Source organism: Sinocyclocheilus rhinocerous, unplaced genomic scaffold (genome assembly GCF_001515625.1).
Source record: "Sinocyclocheilus rhinocerous isolate Xijiao unplaced genomic scaffold, SAMN03320098_v1.1 scaffold464, whole genome shotgun sequence".
Taxonomy (NCBI): Eukaryota; Metazoa; Chordata; class Actinopteri; order Cypriniformes; family Cyprinidae; genus Sinocyclocheilus; species Sinocyclocheilus rhinocerous.
In genome coordinates, this window is record NW_015627918.1 from 569,726 (window position 1) to 579,315 (window position 9,590).

At 35.3% G+C, this 9,590-nt stretch overlaps 1 protein-coding gene across 1 annotated transcript in view; it reads left to right on the forward strand.

The window, feature by feature from the left end:
- scp2b (sterol carrier protein 2b) overlaps window positions 1–8,096 on the forward strand; it is a 13,716-nt gene extending 5,620 nt beyond the window's left edge. The window contains exons 4-5 of the mRNA XM_016548469.1: window positions 2,633–2,712; window positions 7,383–8,096. Coding sequence (XP_016403955.1) covers window positions 2,633–2,712; window positions 7,383–7,478 — 176 coding nt within the window. The 3' untranslated portion in view covers window positions 7,479–8,096. The remainder of the gene's footprint in view (window positions 1–2,632; window positions 2,713–7,382) is intronic.
- The last annotated feature ends 1,494 nt before the right edge of the window (window positions 8,097–9,590 follow it).

The window sequence follows — 9,590 nt, forward strand, 5'->3', positions numbered from 1 at the left end:
TATTTTCTATCGCCCTACACCTAAACCTACCCCTTACAGAAAATTACTGGCAATTTTTGAATTTCATAAAACACCGTTTTGTATTTTTTTTTTAAGCCTTTTGTTTTACGGAGACACAGGAAGTGTCCTCATAAACCATGTTTACGTTGTAGTACCCATGTCATTATACACATTTGTGTCCTTATAAACCATTACAGTACACACACACACACACTCTCTTCCTACAAACAACATCAAAACCCACTTAAAATTAATTAAACTCGAATCAATTGACAAACAAATACATAAATGTGATTTTGAATAAATTATTTCTTTTCATGAACTTAATATTTTAATTAAAATGTGTTATGCTGATGCAAATTATACACAATTAACAATATTATTAAAACGGCTTTTAAACTTTTAATTAAAGTGTATTAAATAAATACAAATTATACACGATTAACAATATTATCTAAAACAACTTTTAAACTATTTTAATGAAAATGTATTAAATGAATACAGCAATATTATTAAAATAACAGCTTTTAAATATTGTAATTAAAATGAATTAAATGAATACAAATTATTCATAATTAACATGATTATTATTAAAACAGCTTTTAAACTCTTTAATTAAAATGTATTAAATACAAATTATTCACGATTAACAATATTATTTAAAACAGCTTTAAACTTTTAATTAACATTTATTAAATTTATACCAATAATACATAATTAACTATTTTATTAAAATAACAGCTTCTAAAATAGTGCAATTATAATGGATGAATTAAATGAATACAGATTAACTACTGTTAAAAACAGCTTTTACAATGTTAACTAAAAGCTATTAAAAACAAATTATACATTATTTACAATACTATAAAAAGAACAGCTTTTGAAATATTTTCTTTCAAGAATTTAACAAGTAAAAGCAGACTGCCATTTTTAATGATATAATGAGTCTTTGCATTTTTTGAGTGTTTTCAAGTATTAAAAAATGTGCATTTCAGATAAAGACACAGAAGCTTTGGAATTCGAACAGTGACTAAAGCGTTGGCGTAAATCTGCTCTGTTAGATCAGACTTAGAAAAATGATGTAGAAAATAGCAGTGCACCTCTCCTCAACAAGCCGCACGATTTGATCCCTCAACCATCTCTGTTATATGAAGTGAAACCTCATCTGAGAATGTGTCTTGAGGAATTTGGCGCCGTTTCTTCGGGAGTGCAATCGCTTGTGCCCTTCCTCACCTTCCTCATCTGTTTTAATGACGCATGGGTGTGGGACTTCAGCGTGCAAATATTCACAGGTGTGTGTGTGTGTGTGTGTGTGAGAGTCTGTGTGATCTGTGTGGAGGATGAGAGGAAATGAAAGCAAGCGAGAATGTGTGTGCGGCCTAATGACCAGAATCAAAGCTGCTCACGCGGGCCGGATTCTCATTCGTTGTGTAACAAGAGCTAAACGCACCAAACCAACAGGTGTTGAGCTGCTGTGTCAGACTGTTTCCCAGTCCTTAAAGGGGTGGTTCATTCACGATTTCAAATTTTTTAATGTTAGTTAGTGTGTAATGTTGCTGTTTGAGCATAAACAATATCTGCAAAGTTACGAAGCTGAAAGTTCAATGCAAACGGAGATATCGTCTTTTAAAATTCTGGCAGTTTAATGCCTACAAAAACGGCTGGTAGGGACTACAACAAGTTACTTCCCGGGTTTGTGACATCATAAACCCAGATAAACCCCGCCCTCGGGAAAAGGCAGCAAAGGGGGCGGGGCCATGCTGTGCTGCTTTAGAGAAGAGGAAGAGAAATAGGGGTGCACGTAAAAATCTATACATATATTAATCGCGATTCTGTCTTCTAACGATTCTAATGGATTCACCTATTTCAAAATCAATGTTCTAAAGCAGCGGTTCTTAATACTGTTCCTCGCGTCCGCTGCTCTGCATCTCTCTCTCGCTCATTCAGCTCAGCTCCAACAATGAACTGTTCCAATTATACACTTATTCACATAGCTATGAGAAGCAAGCATTAAACATGGACGCGCATGCTGTTGCTGTACTGTATTAAAGCTTTAATCAGGATAAAAATGTATATTAAAAGCTAACATAAGCAGTAGCATTTACAAATAACAGCATATCTAAAAGTATGAGACAACAACAAAAACATAGGCCTACCATTAAAAGCCGTGCTTGCACAGGTTCTGCACGATCCTCTTCAATAATATCCTCTGCGTCTCAATGCCGTGCTTGCACAGGTTCTACACGATCCTCTTCAATAATATCTTCTGCGATATTAACGACGCCGTTGTTTACAATACAACCGGAGCACATGCCGCTGAGGTGAGGGGCGGGACGTTTAAACACGCACTAGAGGCGGTTTAGCCAATCACAACACACTGGGCTAGCTAACCAATCAGAGCCCATCTCCTATTTCCGAGGGAGGGGCTTCATAAAAGAAGGAAATGATCAGTGCGTTTTTCAGAGAAGAGACAGAGCGGTGTGGAATAAAGGTAAATTATGTGAAAAATAATGCGTTTTTAAAAAAACGAAGCATTAACACATGTTAGACTTGCACCCCATAAACACAATCAAGCCTAGAAAAAAACCAGTGAACCACCCCTTTAATAATGTTCTGCCTTTCTTTTTCTTAGACGAGAAAGCAGACTGCACCATAGCCATGGCCGACTCGGACCTGCTGGACCTCATGACTGGAAAGATGAATCCACAGACCGTAAGTCCTGATGAAGCAGACAGACAAATCACCAAAACATCCTCCATCCGTCCGTCCGTCAAATCAAATGATCTATACTGCTAATCTTCTATACTACTTTTCAGTTACAAGCTAAACTGCAAAAAATGAAAGTGATCAGACTTTTTGTCTTTTTACCCCATTAAAAATACAAAAACATCAATAAAACAAACTATTTTTAAACAAGAAAAGAAAACTATTTGCTAGTGGATCAAGTAAAATGTTCTTAATTCAAGAAATATGCTCTGAAAACTACTTTTAATATCTTGTGCAGTTTTAGGAATGTTTAGATATTTTTGGAGTGATTTAATGATTTTTAAAAGTAATTTTTTACTCAATGAATGTTTCATTTGAAAGTACACTAGCATGCAAAACTTTGGAGTCAGTAAGTGTATTTTTTATTTTTTTTTATAAATTAATACTTTTATTCAGCAAGCATGCATTAAATTGATCAAAGTAAAATTTTTGAAGAACATTTCTATGTCAAACAAATGCTGTTCTCTCCAACTTTTTTATTCATCAGAAAGTCCGGCAAAAATAAAGTATCACAGTTTCCACAAAAATATTAAACATAAGAATAATCAGAAATGTTTCTTGAGCAGTAAATCAGCATATTAGAATGATTTCTGAGGATCATGTGACACTGAAGACTGGAGTAATGATGCTGAAAATACAGCTTTGATCACCGCAATACTTGATATTTTAAAATATATTCAAACAGAAAACAGTTCTGTAAATATTTCACAATATTACTGTTTTTACTAGATTTTTTCTGTAATCTTACCAACCCCAAACTTTTGAACTGCAGTGTGTGCCAACAATTAAAAAGGTTGCAAATGTCATGTCATGCTGACTTTTAAACATAGGTTGCATATCATATCCTGGAAAATAATATCTTGAAAAAAGTGGGAACCCTAGAATGGCTGCAAAAGCAGATCCCTGACATTTCCAAGTGGTTTGTATGGTTATAATTATGTTTTTGGCTGATTAGTCTCAGTTTTCCTGTTTGGATGAACCACAGAGACTCATCCCACATGAACCCAGATGTTTTTCTTTCCTTTACACTCTCCTACGTAGTTGTTTTGAGGCATTAAGATCTGTATCTGTGTATGTGACAGTGAATTCAAAGTGGTATTGTCTTTGCTACGAGAGTGCCTTTTTATATCAATCTGTGATTCACAATTGAATAAAGGAAATGTAAAGACATTTTCTATTTCAAGGTCTCTCTTTTGAGGAATGTCAAGGTTGGGCCCTTAAAGCACAGTTCGTGTAGCTCCCATCCTCCTTTTGTACATTGTCTCAAACCCACCTCCTGTTTTCCACGAACAGTTTCTCCACAGACGCTCAAAAACACTCCCTCCCCACTCACTTTCCTTTTCTAATGCTAATGGCCCGCATTGAGAAAGAGAGATTATTGTGCGGCCTCCCGTCTGAATCACAGAGAGTTTCCATTCCTTCAAGTTTCCACGCTTCACCCTTCACGGAAAAGCCACAGATGGAACGAAAGACGTTTTTGACCCATGACTGATCAACAGGCTCCAGTGAGAGCATTTAACCTGGCCATTCTCAACCTGAACTGGTCCCAAAAAAACAACAAAAAAACACTTTTTTAGCAGGAGACATTTTAAATGTGTTCTGAATGTTTGGATTTTATTTATTTTTTTTAAATATGTTTTTTGTTTCATTTCAGATTTTTAAACTATTTTAAGCCATTCATCCTGTTACAGGTTATTGTAAGGAAAAATATTTTATTATCGGGAAATACAGGTTTATCAACAATTAGAAAACGAAAGAACTTTAAAGTGCTATTATTTTCAAATTTAAATCTCAGCCTTTTTCAGTTTTTCATTTAAATTTGACGTTTCCCTCAGAATTCCATTAATAGAATGTTCAGTATTCGAGTCTAACATACAGCAATGACATCATAGTAATGTATAATGAATTGTGATTGGTTTGCTTGCTGAAAAGTGATCGGCCTTTTTTTTTTTCAATCAAGGATTTCTTAGATTCTACTTGTTTTTCTTCCTAGCATCTGTTTAACCACCTATAGCCACATTTGCATCCATTATTATTTATTAGTTATTAGATCTAGTGTTAAATTGTGATATTATGCCACCACAAAGCCACTATGATACAAATTCCTACCTCTCTCTTAAAGGGGTCATATGATGCGATTTCAATTTTTTCTTTCTCTTTGGGGTGTTTAGCAGCATCATATGACCCCTTTAAAGGAATAGATTACCCAAACATTGAAAATGTCCTAACCCTCAGGCCATCCAAGATGTAGATGAGTTTGTTTCTTCTCTGATAAAAACATCACAATAATCCACAAGTAATCCACACCACTCCAGTCCATCAGTTAACATCTATTAAGTGAAAACCTGTGTGTTTGAAATAAACCAATTCATCATTTAGATGCTTTTAACTTTAAACCGTCGCTTCCGGCTAAAATACGAGCCCATGATCCATAACATTACTTTCTGCAGTGAAAAAGTTGTCCCGTCTGAATCAGGAGAGAAATATATGCACTGATCAAACACCGTTTACAAGACAAAATAGCCCTAAACAAATATTTGGGTGGATTTTGATGTGAGAGTACAACAGGAGATGGACTTTTTCACTTGAGGAAGCGTTATTATTATTATGAACTCATATTTTGGCCAGAAGCAATGGCTTAAAGTTAAAACGTCTTAATGATGGATTTGTTCATTACAAACACGCAGCTTTTCACTTCACCAGACATTAACTGATGGACTGGAGTGGTGTGGATTATTGTGATGTTTTTATCAGCTGTTTGGACTCTCATTCTGACGGCACACATTCACTGCAGAGCATCCATTGCTGAGCAAGTGATGGAATGATACATTTCTCAAAATCTGTTCTGATAAAGAAACAAACTCATCTTGGATGGATGAGGGTGAGAAAATTTTCAGCAAATTTTTGTTTTTAAGGTGACCTGTCCTTTTAATGTTCAGTACTCATTCTTGTAATGTAAATGAAATCAAGGTTCATTCTAATTGGTGGATCACAACTTCTATTGAGTGAGTTTGGCTCACTCAACATTTGTGCTGAGCTCATTCCTCTCACCTCTCTCAATCATGTCTTGTCCTATCAAAAAAGTGGGAAAAGTGAGTTTCAGAAGCTGCAGTTGAAAGTCTATCAGCATGAAATCTGGCTATTTTTATCTGACCTTAATTCGTTTTTATATTCTGTAATTGCTTCCACGCAGCTGGTAACTGATGTTTGGGAACAGACTGAAACGAGAAGTCATTAACCGCGTTCACTCGCGACTCTGTTTTAGTGCTACCTGAGTGCTTCCTGTTAGCAGGGATGGAGGCGTACGGTTGTGCAGCACTTACAAACAAAGCTTTAATGAGTCACTCTCTGAAATGACTTCAGGGTTCATTCCTTCTGCGAGGAGCATTTCTGTCCTTCAAAAAAGGACTCATTAAAGCCTGTCATTACGACCGCAGTTGCTCTTTCACAATCATATCACGGCACGTCTTTAATGGACTTCAGAGCAGTTTGTGAGAGGATTCACCTGACCTTGAGAACTGACAGTTAATGAAGGTTAATCAAATTGTTGACCTTCGTTGTACCTCGAGTTTTTTTGTGAATTGTTTTTCCTCTGGGACACAGCATAAACATACATAAACCGAACTTTGAACATAGTTTTGAACTATTTTCTGAAAGGTATTACAAAATCATGTTTATACAATATCTACTTTGACTGATTACGTGATGTGTTTAAAAATTGTAACCACACACTCACACACACACACACACACACACACATATATAGTCTAATTTTTATATTGATGTAACTATTTAATATTGCATGAAGTCTTGCTTTATTTACTATTTATTTACTCTTTTTATTTTTGCGCCTATGTATTTATTCTTTGTTTCTTTCTTTCTTTCTGTATATCCTTATCTGTTTTTCAGCATTTTGCCATAAATGTTAACTAAAACCATTTAAAAACTATTTAAAGAAAGAAATTACAAAATAATTTTTTGTACAATGTTCAATTCCTGACTTATTACACAAACTACACAAAACAATACATATTGTCTAATTTTTATATGAATGTAAATATTTAATATTATAATATTAATATTGCATTTATTTATTCATTCATTCATTCACTTTATTTATTTGTTTATTTTTGATTTCATTTGATTTGATTTTTTTGTGTGCTTAGTCTTGATGTCCTCTACAAAGTGTTTTTTTATTTAAGTCATTGAAAAACAAAATCAATGTATTTATTGAAAAAGAAAATAATATTCTGCTTTATAAACTATAATGTTTTTGAGAGGCTTTTACAAGAATCCATTTGAATATCAATCAGACACAAAAATTAAATACAAAATCTCTGTTTTTGATCATTTGTTAAAAAAAAAAAAACACAGGCAGAGGATGTTTTCATGGCCAAACCCCCATTTAGTATCTCTGAATAGCCCTGTTGCTTTTGAGACACTGAAGTGTGGCTTGTAAGGCCACAGAAAAATAATTCACAAAAACAAATGTCCTCTACTGGGACACAAATGAATTCCTTGGACACAGATGAATAGCTTATCCTCTCAGGAGGTTAATATTAAAAAAAAAAAAAAAATCAATGTTAATCTCTCTTTGTGTCCTCTCGTTCATGCAGGCGTTCTTCCAGGGCAAACTGAAGATCACCGGAAACATGGGCATGGCGATGAAGCTTCAAAACCTGCAGCTGCAGCCGGGCAAAGCCAAGCTGTGAGAGGCGGAGCCTCAAAGAGGGCGGGGTCTCGAGTAGCTCCTCTCACTGAGTTCACTCTGTTAGAGCAGCTGCAGGAGTCAGACACCGAAAGGGTTTCTGCGCTAGTTTCAACCTCTTTCTAACAAGCTAAAGGGATAGTTCACCCAAAAATAAACATTTGGTCGTAGTTTACACTGTTTTCTAATTCCTTTCCGTAAACATGACTATTCTTAGTCTTTTGAGAGGAAAAGGCTAAAATATAAGAATTTGCGAATGTTGTACAGTCATATGGGTTTGAAATAACATGAAGGTGAGTGAATGATGCCAGAAATCTCATTTTTGGGTGAATTATTTAAATGAATCACAGGAGTCTGATAGATGGATACAAAAATACTATATTAATACCGTTCTTAAGGTACATTTTCCCTTTGATTGGCAGCCATAACTGTTTAAATTATATGTGTGTGTGGATTGATTGTTTGCTTTGAAGGGCTTTCTTGGAAGTGAAGCCCCGTTAAAGTGCCTGTGAACTATAAACTCAAACACATGGGCTTTGATGGACAGATGTGTTGTTAAAATGTACAACCAGTGGTGTATAAAGTACCTGAAAGCCATAGTCAAGTAAAAGTACAAATAGCTTACCAGAAAATTACTTTGGTAGAAGTTGAAGTCACGGTTTACATTGTAAAAACATACTTTAAGACTTTTACTCAAGTAATATTGTAAACTTTACGAGTAAAAGTCTTAAGTAGGCTACAATAATTATCACATACTTTAAGTACGAAAATTATTTTTTTTCATCTTAAACGTACTTTGAAGTATTGAAAGTAAAAGTACAAGTAAATGCAAAATGGAAAAGCAGCAAATAAATATATATAAAAAATGTTCATACACAGCTTAAAGGGTTAGTTCACCCAAAAATGAAAATTAGGCTGCATTTTACTCACCCCCGATGCAGGTGTATATGACTTTCTTCTTTCAGACGAATCCAGTCGGAGTTATATTAAAAATTGTCTTTGATCTTTCAAGCTCTATCGTTGCACTCAGCAGGTGTTGCATTGCTTCTGTCCAAGAGACGTGAAATAAAAAGCACCTTTCCATAAAAAAAGTGTCTCACACGGCTCCGGGGGGTGAACAAAGGCCTCCTGTAGTGAATTGATGTGTTTTTGTAAGAAAAATATCCATATTCAAAACGTAATAATCACTTTAATGTAGCTTGCGTCAACAGTTGTACACAGAAGCAGTTCCGGGAGCATGACGTATGAGGTCAGCGTTTTCTCGTGAAAACCAACGTTTGTTAACAGGAGCAAAGGAAGCAAAGTTTCCTTACTTTAGCAAAGGAAAACCAGTCTCCTCTTGGCTTATATCGAAATCCTCTGACATTCTTCTTTACAAATCCTCGTTTTGTATTTCTAATTCTTGACCGTTGTTTTGTTTTGATCTCTCCGCTGCGTTTCAGCGTTCTTCACTTCTGAGCGGCGCATGCGCAGCGCTGACCTCATACGTCATTCCCCCGGAACTGCTTCCGTTTTACAACAGTGAGCGCAAGCTAGATTCAAGTGATTATTACGTTTTGAATATGGATATTTTTCTTACAAAAACGCATCGATTCGCTACAGGAGGCCTTTGTTCACCCCCCAGAGCGTGTGAGACACTTTTTTTTTAATGGAAAGATGCTTTTTATTTGACGTCTTTTGGACAGAAGCAATGCAACACCCGCTGAGTGCAACGAAGCCATTTTAGGTAGGTGTGGCTGACTCTTAACTTTTATAAAGAATATCTCTTTGGATTTGAGACTTTAGTCTTTGCAACTTTACAAATCTTCTTTATGCACCAAGAGCTTGTAACACTCCAAAGAGAAAGGAAAAATAGAAATTGCATCATATAACCCCTTTAAAACATGAAAAAAATAGTCGAAATTTCAAATTAAAACCGCCAGTAGGTGGCAGCAGTGACTGTTAATGAGTGAGTCATTGAGATTCAACCGGTTCATTCAAACGACTGATTCATTCAGGAACAAAGCATTTGACTGTGTTACTGAGTGAATCACTGAATTATTTATTCAACCGATTCGTTCAAAAAGCTGATTCGTTCAATAAGTAAACACCGCGTCCTAGAGAAAGACGCAAAACA